Source organism: Anopheles cruzii, chromosome 3 (assembly GCF_943734635.1).
Source record: "Anopheles cruzii chromosome 3, idAnoCruzAS_RS32_06, whole genome shotgun sequence".
NCBI lineage: Eukaryota > Metazoa > Arthropoda > Insecta > Diptera > Culicidae > Anopheles > Anopheles cruzii.
Window position 1 is genome coordinate 79,204,256 of NC_069145.1, and position 19,240 is coordinate 79,223,495.

The window sequence follows — 19,240 nt, forward strand, 5'->3', positions numbered from 1 at the left end:
CTCTATGTTTGTTGAATGTTTTTTACCCTATAACGTTTCGCTCGTTCGCAGATCGGTTTCAAAACCATTATTTTCAAACTGGAATAATTAAAAAAATGTGCGTAGAAACGACAATAATTAGTTTCGACACTTACGTTCAAAATGTGTTCAACATTTATGAAAAATTCAAACTCTTCTAGTCTATTTCACCATTGTTGCACCCCCCGTTAGCTTTATCGTATCCTTTCATCACAGCCTACCTTTTCAGTGCTCTTTTCTACGCCAAGAAAACCAATGTTTTGAATTGTTCGATATCAAAGGACTCTGCGCTGACATACCGTCCGGTTGCTTTGATCACTAATTTCGCTCGGGCGAATTTCACCGTCATCCACGTAGGAACTGTCAGAAAGCCGAAAATATTGACAGTGCTGTCAATGGGACGTGATAGAAAAAGACTGCAAATCGTCGATGGAGTGATGTGGCTTAAGCATAGGGAAAATCATGAAACGATCGGCTAACATTTGTTTTGTACATATTCTTTGTTTGGGATTAGTGTTTACAGTGTTCGAAACTAGTGGTAAACTATGTGGTGATCCAGAATGCAGCAGTATGTTTCGTTCCTTCACGTATTGGGCCAAGTCCCGCGTCCACCGTCAATGGCTCACGATGTCCAATGTCCAACCAAATTGGTACCATTCAAAGCAGATCGCACTTTTGGGTTGACCAAAACGCTGCAAACGCGCTTTCTCGATCTCAGTATCGAAAAGTCTCGATGACCGTCTCTCATCCATTCATTTGCAATAAACTTTTTGATTTGTGTGGATCGTTGGATGGGCTTTGGATCTATGCTGTGTCCGCACGGTTCCACTTTAAAGCTAATTGAATTCATATGTTTCCCCTGCCTTTTTGCAGCTGCTATTTCAACTGCACAGGTCACGATTCGCTATCGGGGTGGCGCTGGCCAAAAAGTTAACGTTGAACAAAACGAACATCTGGAAATTTTAGCCAAGAACGTTGGAAAAGATGAGTCCTACTGGGTACGCAAATCGGACGGGAAAGAAGGACTCCTGGCCAAGTATTTCGTTAGGGAAACAAAGATTCTGGTAGGCACCGCCGATCTGATACAGGTTAGCGATAACGCGCCACAGGAACCCAGCGCCGTTCATCAAACGCCTCCGGTGGATACCGTTACGGCAACCACGCCCGGGCCAAGACCTACACTTCCGCTGGGTCAAAGTACACCGACAAACGATGGCAGTGCGGCGAATGTTCCTAAAGCGGCTAGTTTGTCGGAAAAAGTGGTACCCAATTTAGAAGTTATTCCCAATGCATCGACTGCAGACGCTTCCGTGACGGAATCGAACGACGATAACGCTTCCAACGCTGAGGATGATGAAGGTTTGGATGAAGAAGAAGCTGATGAGAGCGAAGAGGACGAGGACGAGGAGGAAGAGGAAGAAGGCGAAATTCCCGAAGTAGCTGCAAGCGAAACACCAAAGGACGAACCGGATGCCACAGCGAAAGAAAACGAACACACCGCCAAGGGTGAAGCAGGCAACTCGGTCACAGGCGGTCAGGCAACACTGGATACCGTTCCGGAGTTTGTGACCCAGAAAATAAGCGAGCAACAAGAAAGTGGTGAGGTGGAAACAAAAGAGAACGGTTCCGAAACGGAATCAACCACACTGCACCCTGTCGGTTCGGTGTCCGGAGAACCTATGAAGCCCATGGGGCAAAATCCTCCAGATGAGCCTCTCAACAAGGAGACGGTGAGCGAAATGAAACCGGCCAACGACACACTTGAAATTCCAAAGGTGGATGGAATAGAATTGGAACCGATACAAAACGCCACTGACTCTGGTGAAGCTGATGCGTCCACTGAAACTGCACCAGAATTAGAACTGGAGCAGGTTCAGCAAGCAAATACATTGCAATTGAATGATGAAACTGTTCAGCAAGCGCCATTCGACTCCGACAGTGAAAACCGAACATCAGAAGCCAACTCCAACGGCGAGGAGACAAAAGCCACGGTCAACGAAGAGATTGCTTCAACATCTACAGCCCCCGAGCTGGGTGACGCGGAAACGGTCAACATGTCAAGTGAGGAACTAACTACGCCTCTTCCCGCAGTTAGTAATGAAGCAGTAGAGCCACCACCTACCACAGTCGAACCAACGTCAGCTCAGCCTACTCATCCTACTCGCATCCTTAGCGGTGGATTGGGTAACTTACTCGCTAACAGCCATCATCATCATCACCATCATCATAACCATCTGCATCACAATCACAACCACAACGATCACGTGCCGCAGGGAGGCAATGAGCAACCGCCCTCTCGGGATAGTAACCCAAGAGACACCGTTACCATGGAAACGGTTGGCACTACACATCTTCATTTCCCGGGTCAGGGAGAGATGACGCCGCCGGAGACCACCGCACCACACGGCGGCCGGCTGGATTCTACAATTGACAATCCGACCGAAGGCGAACTACCAAACGAAGAAGGTAAAGGAAAAAGAGGACCGTTTAAGATGAAGGTTTAAATTTACCGATCGAAAACATAAACTTTTGGCTTGATCAATTTCTAACACGTTAAAAACGGTATTATCGCGCGTTTTAAAATAGTATTGTTTTGTTTTGTTTTCACTTTTTTATATCAAGTTACCGCCAGCGGGTATAATTCTTTATTTGATTTACAAATAAGTAAAGTTATTTTTCCGAACACTACACTGCACGCGAACTTGGTACCAATGTGCACTTGAGCTTATTAAATTTTCCGTTTTTTTCTCATTTGCCATTTTGCATTTTTTGCTGTGTCGTAGTTAATGAAGCACGCAGCATTTGCTTTGTACGTCTCGATTTTATTTTTAGAACCTGAGGTTAATGTCAGTCGAAAGATGGGACGTGTGTGTGGTACCACGGTACCAGCAAATCAGCATCGCATTATTTACTGTGTCTTCTCTTTAACATGTTTTGTAGCGAAAGGATATTGTGACAGTGAAATTGCAAGCTGTGATACGCAAAAACATCGCCATACGCCACCGTTCGCCGACTCGGTGCAGCGCTCGAACGGCGGAGAAGGATTTATGCAGCCTCTGGAAGAAACCGTTCAGGGCGAACCTAGTGAAGGCGCATTCAAGCAGTCCCCGGTCGAGGATGGCAGCAGCCCGGCACAAAGTAGCACCCAAGAGGCACAAGAGCCGATGGAAGATTATGTGGAAGCCTTTTTACGCGAGGCCATCAAGCTAAGCGATCTCATTCTGATGCTGGCGTTCACTTCCTTCACGCTGGTAGTGTTTTTGCTTGGGCACTATGTAATAAAGAAAAACCGACGGGAAAAGCCACTGATATACAAACTAAACATGGTTGAGCGCGATCTGATGACGGCGCACAAGGAAACGGCGCTGCTCCGGGCGGAACTGCACGACACAAAGTACAAGCTGACCAGCATCGAAAACAATTCGTTCGGTTCAAACGATATGGTGATTGCGCTGAAGGCCGACCTCGAGGCGGCCGAAGCGACCAAACAGGATCTGCAGGATCAGATTGCGGGGCTAGAGAAGGAGCTGGAAAATGCGGCCGAGGCGGGACTGGAGCTGAACAAGATGGTGGCCGAACTGTTGAATCAAAACGGTAGCGATTCGATTGCGCTCAGTGTGGAGGAGCTGCAGCGCCAGCTGAACGAACAGCAGCAAACGATACTGTCCATGAACGCGTCGCTGGCGGAGAAGAGCCGGGAAAACAGTGAACTGCAGATTGCGATTGCGCAGCAAACGGTGAAATCCACCGAGCGCATCGATGAGCTGGAGCGACAGGGAAAGGAACTGGCCGAGCGTCGCGGTCAACTGGAGGTGGAAGCTGGACAGCTAAAGTCTGAACTTCAGCACAAGCTGGACGGACTGCGGAAAGAAAACGGAGCAGAGCTCGAACGGTTAACAAAAGAACTGAAGTTCGCGCAGAGTAAGGCGGACGAGACCCGCAAGACGCTGGCAGCATCGGAAGCGAAGTGTGATGCTTTGGAGCAATGCCTAAAAGAAGTCAAATCGCCAGACGGGCATGTTGGTAACGCGGCGGGGTTAATCGACATGGTGGAACTGAAGGCTAAAATTGCTCTACTAACGAGTGAAAAGGCATCCTTACAAGACAAGCTGCAGGGCGAAACGGTTAGTGACCGAACGGGTGCTTTTTGGATTTTTCATTGAATCATAATTAAACTTTTGTTTCCCACAGATTGCGCGTCAGCTGGTGGAAGATCACATGAAAATGGTGAATGAGGAAATATCCAGTCTTAAGCGAGACTTCGGAAAGGCGGAAAAAGATAAACTAGAAGCAGAAACCAGGCTTGAGGTGCTGTCGTCGTACTTCAAGGAAAAGGAAACTCAGTTGCAAAAGTAAGTTCAGCAAAAGGTTTTCGTTTCATTCTAAAGAACTCCGAATCTTATCTGCCTCCCACTTTCGCACAGAGAGCTCAGCGTAAAGGAAGCGATGTGGATGAAACAGCAGGGCGAAACGACCAGTACGGTGGAAAAAATCCGTCACATGCAAGATGAAACGCAACAGCTCAAGCAAGTATCTGCAATGTTCAGTATCAGTGAACGAACATTGCAACGATGTACTAAACCCCACCGTTACCTCCTGTGTTCCGGATAGATCGCAGAACGACAAGCTCCGGGCAGAAATTGAGGCACAAGCAGCGGCTCATAAGGCACAATATACTACGCTTGAAACGCGTTCACACGATGCTTGGCTTGCCACACGCCAAGCGGAACGGAGAGCGGAAGAAGCGCGCAGTGAATCGAGTGCCCTCAGGCGTAAGCTGACCGCCTTGGGTGATGTTTCCGCTTCCAGTGGTACGGCACATGCGTATGGTTGTGGCGATCGATTAATTCATTCACGCTGATGCTTTTTTTTCTTGCTCTCGTCCCTTAAAGATGGTATGATAAGTTTGCCAAACGCATCCATCACGCAAACCGACCTCGGGTTGACGGCTCCCTCGCCGATAAGAGTCGAGTCGCCGAACGCACCGCCACCAATGATGGGTGTCTTACCGCCGCCTCCGTTTATGCCTCCGTTTATGCCTGGACCTCCGCCACCATTCATGCCACCGTTTATGCCGCCTCCTCACGGACCTGGCGAAATGCGGCCCCCACCACTGGGACGTCTGATGTCACCACCACCCAATCGGTACTCACCAAACAGCATAATCGATGCCCGGGATCGTTACAGTCCCGACCGGGGAAGATACTCGCCGGACAGTCGGTACGATTATTCGGTTATGTCGACGTACGAAACCGAAAACGACTTCAGTCCTCCACCGTCGCCGCCGCACCATTCGCGGCACTCGAACTACGATCGCGAGTGGGATCGCGACCGAGGCGGCCGTGATCGAGACCAAAGCTTCAAGGAACGCGATCGGGATCGGGGTAGCGATCGCGATCGGATCGATCGTGATCGAGATGGACGCGCTAGTGGAAATGGAGGCTACGCGAGAGGGTTCACACCGACCCGAATGCGCACTTCGCCTCCGATACAGGATCCTAGGAACAAAAAATATGCAGGTACCAATAGCAATCGTTACTCAGACGAGGAATTGGACGCTTGGTAGCAGCGCTCTGCAGAGTGGAATTTTTAATCTATCTCAAACGCTCATTGGGTGGTGTTGTTCGCCAGTTAATCATATCATAATTGTAACATGCTACGTCAAACTAGTATGAAGTTACTAAGCCGAAACAAGCAAAGTTTCGCCGAGATGTGCAGAGATTGCATAATAGGTCCACAATAATTCGTTAACTGCTCAATGTTGTAACACCCATTTTTGTTTTATTACACTTTCTCACGTTGTGATCATGCCTATCATCAAGATCGCAATAAGCGCCTTGCTTCACTAACCTGTATAACGCAACGTGTGTGTGTGTTATTGAAGTTGATTTGCACGCTTGGGGCGAGGACTGTTGCACCGATGCAACGAGGTACTTATGGCTGTTCTTTCAAACTTAAAAAAATGGGATTTTTTTTTCTAAAACCTCTTTCGTTCCTATGAAAGCAGCAATGGATTTATACTATTTGCCTAGATTAGGCTGCAACAGTTGAAAGCGTCGTCAGCGTTCTCTGGCAGGAGGTGTTGGATTACGGGAGCCTTTTTGTTGGCATAGCTTCGTTTATTTTATGCATTATTCAGTTGCTGTTTTCGAGATCGTGCTGATACTGAACCAAAGTTTTGTGTTCTGTGGTGTGGTCTTGCTTTAGCGAATTCATACACTGCATCATCGTTCATTCAAGCTTAATGTATCACTTTCCATGTTTTGCTCAATTCCTTACGATAATGTACGAAGACAAAATGCTTCCTTCGCCTGCGCGATCAGCACGTTGTTTGTTGAATCTTCTGATCATATTAATTTACACTTTTCTGTGCATTTTTGTTCTCTTTGCATATTTATTGGAATGTGGTACGTATTCTTGGTATTTATTAATTCCACGCCCCACAAAATCTCCGTCTTCTCTCTCCTACACACACTGGTGTCGGTTCCAACGTATTCGGTCGCAACGTTTACTTTAAACGAAAAATACTTCGATTACTAGGAGGTTTCAGTTCCGGGTCACAGGATTCGCTTGGAACACGCAAAAGTTCGGGCAAATATAAAGGAGGAACAAAGGCAAATGCGTAAAGGAGTGCCCCAGCATTGAAGGCCGTATCGTGAACGTCGCCACACCACGAGAGCATGGGTTGTAGTAACAAAACATAGTTTGTTTTACTATTGAAAGTTTTATTTAATTACATTACGTGCATTTGTACACTGACGCAACCCATAGATAGAACTTTCAGAATTTGTGTGTGATGAACCTGCAAACCATTCGCCGTTCTGGACAGTAAAGCACCGCAACCAACCTTTCAACAAGTCGGCGTGCAAAACAGTGTCAAAATGCTATCCGGAATACATAGAAAAAATGAAATTACATTTACTCTGTCTCATACATGCTCTTTTTGTTCTTTTTCTATTAAAACCCGAAAGAACTATTTATGTATTGTTTGTTCCCGATGTGAGAAACCTACCGATAGACCCAACTATTTTTACTGTGCTTGTACTATATTTTCGCTTGTTAGTTGCTGCTGGTTGCTAGCAGAGCTGGGGAGCCAGAGCATATGATCAAAGTGACCATTTACTTTTTGACGAATGCCGTTCTCGATGAAAGTTCGCTTGGAGTTCGAACAAGTTTTCGTGCGGTCCGTCGACTTTGTTCAGCAATGAGCTTAAATAGTAACACAAATTTGACCAAAAGAAGATCAAGTGTGGGGGTCAAACAAAAATCTACCGTATCACCACAAACTGCCACTACAGCATCATTGGCAGCATCCGAAAACTGCCTTCGTTCCCCAAAGACTTTGTCTCGAAACAACACGTTCAGTGTCCTGCGCCGCCCAACACAAGAGGTGCGAGAAAGGGCGAGTCTCGGCGTACGTAGTGTTGCAAGTGACCACTGGAATAGCGTAGAAAGTTTAGTCCCGAAACCAAAACGATGGGAATCAACGAAAAAACATCTCTTTGCCGGAAGTACGGAAGTGCCTGATTCGATCGTTTCTTCAGAAACTCACGCAACTCTGAAGAATGCCGGCGTGGGCGCACCCAACGTTAACAGCATGATTCCGGTTCACTCAAATATGGCAAGTTCGAAGATAGCTACTTTTGAAAAACTAAGATGTGATCCATTAAAGCCCAGAATGACCGTGTCCAGCCATTTCAACAAGCAACGAGAATATGGAACATTTCTGTGCAAAATTGACAGTTCGCCAGATGCTGTTAAAAGTAATGCAGACTTGGAGGCTACTCGTTCAAAAGTTAAAATTACTACGAAAGTATTAGAGCTCGAACAAAAGCTGAACAAAGTAATGCAAAAAATGGCGGATTTTGAAGAGCAAATGAAGAAAGAAAGAGAATCAGTACAACAAAGATTCACCATTCTGCAGGAGGAAATCAACTCGATAAAGTAAGGACAAGGACCAAAAATGTTCCCTGAACTCAATAAGTTCTCTCATTCGTCAGGTTGGTTTGTAGTGGGCATCACGACTCAAAGGATACTCGATCGCAAATGGCGTACTTCTCACGCATTTTTGAAAACAACGGAACGCTCAAACTTTGCCCGAACGACCAAACAGCAAAAGACGATTCTTTGTCATCAACAAATGAACAGCCCGTAACCGATAGCGACACAATCGAAGAGTTTCCATGTGAAGTCAAACCGAGAAAAAAATCTGCGAAAAACGGTAAGAACCGGTGATGTGATAAATCAAAATGCTCTGTGCAGCGAAGTTCGATTTTGTATGATTTATTTATTCTTTTATGGCCATCGTTAAACCATGCACTGGGTATAAAACTTACAAGTAAAATCTCGTCTAATGAAGATTATTCCGTGGACCAGAGACCATTAGACAGACGGTTTAAAATGCACATTTCGTGAACCAAGGTAACTAAGATCTAAGGCATTACATTCCACGGTACAACGTGCTCTGCTTCGGTTGCTTGCTCGTGGAAACATTCGGTGATTTTGTCTTGGCAGGCCATGCGAATGCGAGCCGATGTTGCCGGGGAAATCCATGTGAACTCTTGTCCCAAGTTTTCTTCTTTCCTCGCAGCAGTAACCGCGTCCCGGAGGGCAAAGAAAACGGAGGATGCAAGAAACAGTGGCGGCTCACCGACAGCCTTCGACGAATAGACCGCCCGCGGATTGGGTGCTCCCGTTAGCAGCGATACATTAAACTCGCCGGGAATATCGGCAAACCCGGGCAGCTTGTACATGCCGGGGCCACGCGAATACACTTGTCCCTTCGGCGAGTAAACCATCTCCTCGAGTGTAAATAAACCATATCCCTGCGTGAATCCGCCCTCAATTTGTCCGATATCGATGGCCGGGTTAAGACTGGACCCCAAGTCCATTACAATGTCCGTTCGCAGCACCTGATGGTCGCCGGTGAGACAATCGATTTCCACCTCGGAACAGGCCGCTGCGTACGTGTGGTAGTTGAATGCTTTTCCGCGATTCGTTCCGAAATCATACCCCAGCTCTGGGGTGGCATAGAATCCGGCGGCAGACAGCGACACGCGGCTAAAGTAAGCCTTACTGACCCAAAAGTTCCAGTCCTTGTCCGGGTACTGCTTACGGAACGGTGCCAACCGTTCAACTATTATTTGCGACGCATTCAGCACGGCCATCCCGTTCAGATCCGACCCAGCACTGGCGGCCGTGGCCGACGTGTTCGGTACCTTGTCGGTGGAAGTTTCCGAGATGTGGATGCGATCGAACGGGATTCCCAGGGTGGTTGCCGCCACCTGGATCATTTTCGTGTGCAACCCCTGACCCATCTCAGTGCCACCGTGCGTCAACAGGACCGTGCCGTCCTGATAGACGTGAATGAGTGCCCCACTCTGATTGAGATGCAGCACGGTGAACGCAATTCCAAACATGGTCGGAACGATGTGAATCCCTCGCTTACGCCAACGATGCTCCCGATTGTACTGTTCCACGGCTTCGCGCCGTTTGTGGAAGTCGGACGATTCGAGCAGCTCGCTCCAGCACCGTCGCACGTTGCAGCCCTCGATGACCTGGTTGTAATGCGTCGTATCGCCGTCGTTGAATAGATTCAGCTCGATCAGTTCAATGTAATCACGCTGCAGCGTGCGTGCTACATGCCGCAACATGGTTTCGGCCGCCAACATACCCTGAGGTCCACCGAAGCCACGGAAGGCCGTGTTGGACGGAAGGTTCGTTTTGCAAACCCATCCCTGAACCCGAAGATTCGGTATACGGTACGCGTTTGAGATGTGGAACAGCGATCGTTCCAGTACGGCAAACGACAGATCCATCGAATGGCCACCATTGTTATAGGCACGCACATCGGCAGCAACCAGTCGGCCGTTTCTGTTAACACCGACTTTGTAGCGGAAGTAGAATGGATGGCGAGTTCCCGAAATGCCCATGTCCTCATCCCGATCGAACATGCAGCGCACCGGTCTTCCGAGCCGATAGGCCGCCAAGGCTACCGGTATGGCCACGAGGGCCGCCCTCGATTCCTTTCCACCGAATCCACCGCCAAGCCGTTTGACACGCGACACCACCTTCGACGCCGGAATGCCCAGGGCGTGCGCGACGTGCATCTGAACCTCGGTCGGGTGCTGGGTACTGCTGATCACCTCTATCTCATCACAATCCTTCGGAATGGCCAGACATGCTTGTGTTTCTAAGTAGAAATGTTCCTGCCCTCCCAGGCGGCAGTCGCCCTTAACGACAATGTCGGCTTTGGCCAGCGCTTGATCGATATCTTCGCCCCTGGCGATTGATCGCTGAACGCCCGGGTAGAATGATTCGCGAGCGATCGCATCCTCGATCGTGATGATAACTGGCTGAAGCTCCTCGTACGCTACCTTCACTTTCCGAGCGGCCCGTTGCGCGATCGTCTGGTTGTCGGCCGCAATGGCCCCCAGTATTTGGCCCTGCGTCGTAACGGTGTGCTTCGCGAAAACGAACTCATCGTGGAATACCGGGCCCGTTTGGTTTTGTTCGTCGGTCAGATCATCTGCACAGAAAAACCCGTGCACCCCGGGTTCTCGCAGCGCTTCCGTGGGATCGATCGATAGAATGTTGGCGTGTGCCTTGCTGCTGTACACGAACGCCAGGTACAGTTCGTTCGCGAACCGCGGAATATCGTCACAGTAGATTGCTTCACCCGTGACCTGCTTGTACGCCGACGCGTGCACCTGTGGACGATGGATCGGATCGGTGGTCGGTTGATCGGACGAAACCTTCTCGAACAGCTGGGCGCTCTTTAGCACGGGCGTGTGGAACGTATCGGCACCGCTTCTTTCGCGCTCCGGAAGAGATGCACGCCCCATGATGGCACTGTTGTCCAGTGCGCGGGCGATGGCCAAGTATGCTTTAAAGAACAGGCTAAGCGTTAGCGATCGCCGGTAGAGGATCATTCCTCCCGGTGCGGTCAGACTGAGCGGAAGCTCCTTGACCAGCAGATCATTACAGCGCTCCACTAGCCGCCCATCCCAGCGAAGTCCCTTGAGAGCGGCCCCGGTCTGCGTGGCCAGCACCGCCGTTGGGGCCATGCCGCCGTAAGCAAGCCGAATTTCATCGACTACGTCGGTTCCCGGCAGGAAGCGAACATTGAAAGCACCGTTAACGATCGCAATATCATCGTCCCTCCGTTTGGCCTGCTTGTGGGCGATAAAGTGTTGGTTTTCGGTGGTGCGTGGAATAAACATCGAAACGAGCACTTCCTGCGGTTGGATCACGTTCTTCCGGTAGCCAACGAAGAAACCCTCTCCCATTCGAACCTTCCGAAAGCCTCCGTCGACGCTCGCCACTTCCAGTTCCACGGCGGCCGCACTGAATATGGGGATCAGGTCCGAGATGGGGCTGCCCGTCATAATGTTGCCACCGACCGACGCCACGTTGCGAATCTGCTTGCCCGCAAACCAATGCAGCATGTCCACGACGGCCGTAAACAGCCGAGTTGTCGGCTCGGGACCGGTTTCGATTTCCCTTTGCAGCGCAGCCTGCATTTCCATCAGCGTCACAGCGGACCCAACTCTTACGCCCCGTTCGCTGCTCTCTATTACCGTTAGCTCTTTGATTTGAATCGGATTGGCTAGAAAGGGATACTCAAAGTGTTTAAACTTGACCTCCACACCAACCTCCGTGTTGCCGACGATGATCTTCGTGTTCGGGTGCTGTTTCTTCAGTTCGAGCAGCTCATCGAGTTCCGTCGGACGATACCAGGCCGTCCGAGCCGTTCGGAAGACCAACGATTTTCGATCCAGCGTGTCCGATAGCTTCAGTTCCGGGGGGAAAATGGGTTCCTGAGACGGATCGTACGGCGTAAACTCGCTCGTCTCGAACAGCACATGATCCGTCCGATCTCCGCAGCCATTTCCATTGACCGCACCATTGTTGCGGCAACAGTTTTCCCCCATCGCGCACAAACCTTCCTTCGTGAACGTTTTGTATCCTTCCAAAATTGGCCGGTAGCCCGTGCAGCGGCACAGGTTTCCCTGGAAGGCCACCTCTAGCTGGTGCATAGTTGGAACCGGTGAACTGCGGAGCAACGCGTACATGGACATCACGATGCCGGGCGTGCAGAATCCACACTGCGAGCCGTGTGCCTTTGCAATCCGCTCCTGCACCGGATGCAGGCGCGTCCGGGTGCTTCCGATACCTTCCACCGTTGTAACGGCCATACCATGGACGGCACAAACTGGCGTCAGGCACGCATTTACCGCCAGGTGGAGCAGATTACCGGTACTACGGTCTATCTTCGATACCATCACCGTACAGGCTCCACATCCTCCTTCGGCACACCCGAGCTTCGTACCGCAGAGCCGTAGGTTCTCTCGCAAATATACCAACAGCGTGCAATCGGGATCGGGGTTGCTATCAACGACCTGGAACCATGGAAAGGGACAGTAGTGTTAGCAAGTGATAATTGAATCTCCTGCCCCCCGTCGAATCATCCTTCATCATCCGACAACGACGGCAAATTAGAGAGACGACATGGAAATGGATGGCCAATCACGGCGCGCACTCCGTGCCACATTCAAACGATGCCAAGGCGAAAAAGAGACAGAGATTTGGCGCAAACTAGTGTGCGATAAGAAACGGTAACCCGTGTATTCAATCTCGTGAGTGAAGATGTTTGCGATCCGCGTTGCGCGAAGCCACTGTTACTGTCCGCGGCACGCTCCTGTAAACAAACAACAATGTTGACTGGGGCTGAACACCGTGTTATCAGTGTGTCGTCCTTGATAGACTTTGTTACCAGGCTTTTGCCTGCAAAAAACCATCTAATCTAAATTTACAAGCTTGGGGTCTACCTTTTTGCCGTTTACGAAAAATGTAAGTGGTTCTTTCGAGTCGAACAAATCCGCCAGCTCCACCGTTTCCTTCTCCCCGCACGTAGTATCCATATTTGCAGCACTATCTTCGGATAGCTCACAGTTGAACTTGATTTTTGTTTTAATTGTGCCACTAAAAAAATCCAAGCTCACGTTCCGTTGTCACGGTCTATCAATCCCCCCCGCGGAAGAACCGAATTATTGTGCGCGCTTATAACTGACTGTTGAATATGATTGCACTATCTGATCGGATTGCGGCTCAGCAGCGCCGCAAGTGGTAGGTATTTGTCGACCACGAGTTGAGAGTGAACTGAAGGAACATCTGGTGTCTCTTGGCTCTTGGAACCTCCAGTGTTTTAGGGTTGACGCCACGACGGCGTAGATACGGCTCTCGCATTATCAGCCGATCGCTCATCTTTTTGCGCGTAGAGAGATAAGTGCTCTCCCATTTGATGAAAACACAACACCGCTCGCGTCTTCATATGGTTGAGGACGCAGATTGTTGACAATTTTTTCTCGTAATCTAATCAGCAATGTTACGTCGAAGTACCTGAATGTGATGCACATATTTTGCCGTATAGATAACGGATTGTGGCGCATGAACAGCCGATTAAATGCCAATAGTAAAGCTTACATTCGGATAAACCTTCTGTGCACATGTTTAGTACTGAAAGCAGACTTAAAAAGCTCGAGTAGTTATTTTGTTATAATAAACCGTCTGACACGTTTTTGTGACCATGGTTGTCCACCAACGGATCTGAGATATCCGTGGAAAAGAAATACAAATTTCTCGACGTTCCGCGAGATTTGTGGAACATTTCCATTGAAATATTTCACTCAACGAACTTACTCTACAAATAAAAAAATGTTTTTGTCTCCATAGTTTATTCGTAAAAACTGGTTAATTAACCAATACTGGTTAATACTGACTGCATTTATTGTGTACCATGAACCTTTTACAATAAATTTTCAATTTTAATTACGCTCAGGTATCGTTTGATTCAAGTAGAGTTTTCACCGGGCACACTGTCGCTCGAATAGTAAACAAACCGCTCAAGTAAATCGATTGCCGATCCGCGATCGACAGTAAAAATGTTGTGCAACCGGCTACCGGCGGTTCTTCTGCCGGAACTACGAACAGGTTGTCGTTTTCCGTGTCCACGACCCGCCCTTATCCATGCGAGATCTGCGCACGGTGCCGACGGTGGCACGATCAACGAAAGCCACCTCCGGAACATCGGCATTCTGGCGCACATCGATGCCGGTAAAACGACAACCACGGAACGCATGCTGTACTACTCCGGGCGAACCAACAGCCTCGGCGAAGTGCACCACGGAAATACCGTGACCGATTTTCTTCAGCAGGAACGCGAGCGTGGCATAACCATCTGCAGTGCGGCCGTTTGTTTTGACTGGAAAGAGCACCGCATAAATCTGCTCGACACCCCGGGGCACATAGACTTCACCATGGAGGTGGAACAATCGCTCGGTGCCGTCGACGGTACAGTGGTCATACTGGACGGTTCGGCGGGTGTGGAAGCACAAACCGTCACCGTTTGGGGTCAAGCGAATCGCCACCAGCTGCCTCGGTTGGTGTACGTAAATAAAATGGACAAGGCTAGTGCCGACTTTAACGGGTGCCTAGTTGAGATCAGGAACAAGCTGGGCGCTGTACCGGTGCCACTGCAAATGCCAATTAAAAAGGATGGCAAGCTGTTGGGTAAATTTTTCTTCAAACTTGTTTCGGAATATCCAACAGGAACGAGGAGTAATAGTTCATTCCGTTTCTTCCGATTTGCAGGTGTAATAGATGTACTTTCATCGTGTCAGGTTATTTGGGATTTAGAAAGCAAAGGACGGGCCTATCACACGGCACCAATAACCGATCCGGACGACAAAAGCCGTGTGCGACAGCAGCTTTACGAGCTGATAGACCTGCTGTCCGGCATGGATGACCATTTGGCGCAAGCAATAATCGAAGCGGAAAGTATGGAGAAAGTACCATTGAAACTACTTCTAGATGCATTGCGGAACTGCACCGTTAAGCAGGTGAGTACCACATGGCCACGGCTTCTTTCCGATCCGGTTCATAATTCATTGGGATATTTTTCAGCAAATCGTTCCCGTTCTGCTCGGTTCTTCGTACAAAAACGTCGGTGTACAGTTGCTGATGGACAGTGTTTTGAATTTTCTTCCAGCCTCCAACGAACGGAACCATGTTTACAATTGTTTCGGGTAAGCACCGGCCAAGCAGCCAAGCCTCCGTATGCATGTTACTCACTGCTGTATTGTCCATGTTGCAGGAACGATTTCGTGGGCAAAGTATTTAAGGTAACGCACGATAAACAGCGTGGCCCAATCACGATGATACGCGCTTTTCGCGGAGTTTTAAAGAAAAATTCAAAGTTCTTCACGGCCACTGGTAGCACGGAGACGGTGCAACGCATTTACGAACCACTTGCCGATGAGTACCGGGAAGTTGATTCGTTCAGTGCCGGTAACATTGGGTTATGTGCTGGTCCGAAGGCAACGACCACCGGTGATCTGGTCGTAGCGAGTTCGACCGTGCTGAAGAAGGCACTCAAAAAACTATCGACGGACGCCGTGGAAACAACGGAAGAGCACCACCTTTTGCTATCGCAAAAATTGGGTCTTCAAACGGCGGTACCGGATGCTGTATATTTTTGCTCCATCGAACCCCCCTCGTCGGGACAACAGACGGCGCTGGACAATGCGCTTCGCGAAATTCAACGCGAAGATCCGAGTCTGCGGGTGCGCTTTGATGAAGTCACTGGCCAGACCGTCCTCGGTGGTATGGGTCAGCTCCATTTAGAGATCGTAAAGTCACGCATTCTAACCGAGTATCGGATAGACGCGGACCTTGGCCCACTGCAAATTGCGTATAAGGAGGCACTACAGGAGCCTTGCCGTGGACAGTGGACGGCAGAGAAAGACATTGCCGGCAGCAAACAGTACGTTCAGGTTGACATGACAATCGCTCCCGGTACCGCCGTGGACACTGCGCACTGTGTCGTGCTTGATAACAGCAGCGAGGCGCAGGATAACCTCAAACTGGTGCGCCCTAGGCAGATGGCATACTTCCGAAAGGGAGCACTGGCAGCAATGCAGCGAGGACCGAAAGTGGGCGGGCAGATGGCGATTTGCACACTGAAATTGCACTCGCTAACGATCGGAAAAGGTACGGCCGATCCATTCATAATGGCAGCCGCTGCACAGTGCATCAAAAGTGTCCTTTCAGGCGCGAACTGTAGATTACTGGAGCCGGATATGTTCCTTGAAATCGTGACGCCGTGCCAGTATCTGGCTCCGATCATGGCCGATCTGAGTCGCCGCAGAGCGCAAATACAGGATGTTGCGCCCCGCGGAAAGGAGAGCAAAGTGTTGAAAGTTAATGCCCCGCTGGCGGAGTTGGCAGACTATTCGACGGTGCTGCGCACGATAAGCTCCGGTACGGCCAGCGTATCGATGGAACCGAACGGCCACTCACTGCTTAACGATTCCGAAGAGTCGATCGCACTGAGGCGCTCGTTTGGTTTGGAATAAAACGAGAAGATGTGAAAAAACACTGTGTTTCAGTAAAGATAGTACAATTATTCTAAAAAGCTTCTATTGTCTCAACTATCAAGCGTGCCCAAGTTTCACGTCTAATTCTCGCTCCTTTTCTGTGCCCTCGTAGAGCGCTTGTTGCTTAAGTGCCTCCTGGAGCTGGGCCATGTCAAACTTTTGCTTCGACCAAGCGTAGCGACACGGGAACCAGTAACCGATCGTCGTGGCCATGAACGTACCGAATCCGATATGCGTTGAGAGCTGTGGCCGGGACGTTTTTAGGAAGGCCAAGAAGCCGACACCGATGCCGAAGCTGATGCCATACAGGAAACTACTACGAAAGCAGGGTATCATGCTGATATCGCGCCCGAAAATTGTAGAGCTCTGAAAAGCAACGTCAGAGAAGTAATGTTGATTTCTGTTTTTGAAATGTAGGACGCTCTGGCTTACCCTCTTCGGCGGGTCGAATTCAGGGTCCACTTCCGCCGGTGGTAACTGGCTTTCAGCCATTGTCTATCTGCTTCGAACGGAACCGAACAACAATAACTGCGCAACGGCTAAATGTAGACTTTTTTGCTCGGAATGAAGATTGCAGACATTTCATCGATTCATTTACATTTGTTACATCCTCGCCAAACAGGAAACTTCCCGTAGAGTTCTCAATAAATAAACACCATGTGTTATGAAATCGTAGAGCGTTATAAAAAAGCGCTTTTGACACTCAGACACCGTTAAAATGGTCAGCTTTTTCAACGGGCTACAATGTACTGGCGGGATTCCAAACTTTGGCGCTGTTCTCGTTGTAATGTGCAACACACTATTGCGGGTGTACCTTCGGACGCCAGTCACAGCGTAAAGGATGTTCATTAAATGAATAGGCACTACAGTGACTCAATGGTGCAGAGGTGAATGAAAATTAGCCAAAGGTCAGTATCCTTTTTCAAGCCAAGCAAAGAGAATCAATGATATTTTTCGGTTAAACAGAACAGAAATTCATGCAAGTGTGTTCCACACTTGCATCCCACAGCGTGTTGCGACGCGGCATCCGTGACTTTTCAAGATCTCTTTCTGTTCCACCAGTCATCAGTTTGTCAATGCTTTGGAAGAGACGCGTTAGTCGTGAACGGCTTGTGAAATTTTGGTGAATATTATACTGAACAGACAGAGCAACGCAAATACACTCGTTTCGGAAGGTGCCTGAATGCTTCGTCGACCATTGTCGTCCCAATGAGATGGTAGATCGATTTGGTGTTTTAATTTTTCACTCAAACACATTCTGTGCGCTGTGTGCATAGTGTCAGTTTTTTTACGCTATCTCCCTGTCGATGTGTTATAACCGCTGAGCAAGTGCATTTTTGCATTTATTCGGTGCTACCGTGTGGCCCATAAGAGTCGTTTGCATTGGAGTTTGTGTAAAAATGCAGTATGTTTCGTCGTGGTTGATTTTCCTTGAATTTCGCATGAAAAACCTCCGCTGGAGTTGAGGACGTGCATCAGCAGCAGCAGCAGGTAGGCTAACGGCTGTGTGTAGTTAGTGAGGAAAACGATTACTGTTACTGAAGCGATTATCCCGTGCAGTAAGGTACACTCGGAATCGTTAGGATGAAACTATTTAAAGCCATCGGGGCCTACACGCGTAGGCAACCGTAGAGGAGCTGGCGCTGATGATTATCACAGCAACAGCAAGCGAATAATGTAGGTACTTTATACGCCATATCTATCTTGGCCTGCACACGCACACACCTTGAAACGCGTGCGCGCGCGCACACACACAAGCGACTGCACTTTGCTGGGTGGTAAGTTTTTGAACAACAGTGTCGCATATGAAAGAGGTGCCTTTGCTTCGTCTAAATACGACTAGCATCTTTTCTCACTGTGCGAACTTGCTGCCTCCTGGGCATAGTGATCGCTGTTCCGCCGTGTGTTATGCGGTCAAAGTTGTACAGCCCTTGTCACGGGGAGGTGCTAGATGATGGCTCAGTGTGTAGAGTGGTGGTGTGTCGTGACTGTACCGCGCGGCGTACGATTTTCTGAGAGGATGTTTCTATCGCAGAAGAGAGCAAGAGGGGTAGCGAGAGAAAGAGAAGCAGCATAGGGAAGTGCGACGGCGGCACTTCGAAGCGGTTTCACGCACATACTCACACCACAAAGCTAGCAAAAATATATCAGCACGCATACTACGCAAATACCGTAACTGTACGTACACGGATTCATCACCATCTGATGCAAGCAAAATAAAAGAACAAGAAAAGTGACTTTCACGCGCCATTTTGTTTTCCCGGTTTCGCGGCACACGGCAGAAGTGTAACCATGAAAGTACTTTTTTGGACTTGTACGTTATCATCGCGTCATGCAATCGCAGTAGACATGTGGCAAAAATAATCTGATCACGCCTGGGCCAATTATTTATTGCACTATGGCTCTGCAAATGCAGTAAGTGTTTAGATTTTTACCGGAAAATCACACTTCTTCATCGCGATGCATAACATTCTGTTGAACAACACAGATCCAGATGTGTGATCTCATGGGTATTGACGCTATTATAAAAATTTCAATGAGGAAAAGTGCACCAATTGGCAATGGTTGAAACTCAATAGTGTTTGAATAACTCTTTTTCGAACCGATTGGAAAGAACAAACAGTGAGCCCAATTTAAAAAGTAGCATATACATATTTTAATATGAGCCGAATGAATAGGAACACTTGAATTGAACTCCTATTTAGTATTTTTTTATGTTGTAACTCTCATATTAGAGTGATTACAACTCTTTAGAGTGATTTAATGTTACATCAGATAACCACTGG

At 48.8% G+C, this 19,240-nt stretch overlaps 4 protein-coding genes across 4 annotated transcripts; 2 read left to right on the forward strand and 2 right to left on the reverse strand.

Annotated features, from left to right (window-relative positions):
- Positions 1 to 462: 462 nt before the first annotated feature.
- Positions 463 to 6,904, forward strand: LOC128275705 (transport and Golgi organization protein 1). The gene is made up of 8 exons (XM_053014295.1): positions 463 to 586; positions 892 to 2,484; positions 2,959 to 4,142; positions 4,210 to 4,370; positions 4,443 to 4,544; positions 4,630 to 4,829; positions 4,911 to 5,537; positions 6,559 to 6,904. The coding sequence occupies exons 1-8, from the start codon at positions 481 to 483 to the stop codon at positions 6,642 to 6,644; spliced, it is 4,059 nt and encodes a 1,352-aa protein (XP_052870255.1). The 5' UTR covers positions 463 to 480; the 3' UTR covers positions 6,645 to 6,904.
- Positions 6,905 to 8,300: 1,396 nt separating this feature from the next.
- LOC128274700 (xanthine dehydrogenase) lies at positions 8,301 to 13,045 on the reverse strand. The gene is made up of 2 exons (XM_053012983.1): positions 12,849 to 13,045; positions 8,301 to 12,419 (listed from the first exon to the last, which is right to left on the reverse strand). The coding sequence occupies exons 1-2, from the start codon at positions 12,939 to 12,941 to the stop codon at positions 8,451 to 8,453; spliced, it is 4,062 nt and encodes a 1,353-aa protein (XP_052868943.1). The 5' UTR covers positions 12,942 to 13,045; the 3' UTR covers positions 8,301 to 8,450.
- A 916-nt stretch (positions 13,046 to 13,961) lies between these two features.
- Positions 13,962 to 16,433, forward strand: LOC128271077 (ribosome-releasing factor 2, mitochondrial). The gene is made up of 4 exons (XM_053008512.1): positions 13,962 to 14,589; positions 14,671 to 14,918; positions 14,983 to 15,104; positions 15,173 to 16,433. Exons 1-4 carry the CDS (start codon positions 13,962 to 13,964, stop codon positions 16,431 to 16,433), a joined length of 2,259 nt encoding a protein of 752 aa, XP_052864472.1.
- A 48-nt stretch (positions 16,434 to 16,481) lies between these two features.
- LOC128273394 (cytochrome c oxidase assembly protein COX20, mitochondrial) lies at positions 16,482 to 17,143 on the reverse strand. Its single transcript, XM_053011340.1, has 2 exons — positions 16,887 to 17,143; positions 16,482 to 16,820 (listed from the first exon to the last, which is right to left on the reverse strand). The coding sequence occupies exons 1-2, from the start codon at positions 16,944 to 16,946 to the stop codon at positions 16,512 to 16,514; spliced, it is 369 nt and encodes a 122-aa protein (XP_052867300.1). The 5' UTR covers positions 16,947 to 17,143; the 3' UTR covers positions 16,482 to 16,511.
- Between the last annotated feature and the right edge of the window lie 2,097 nt (positions 17,144 to 19,240).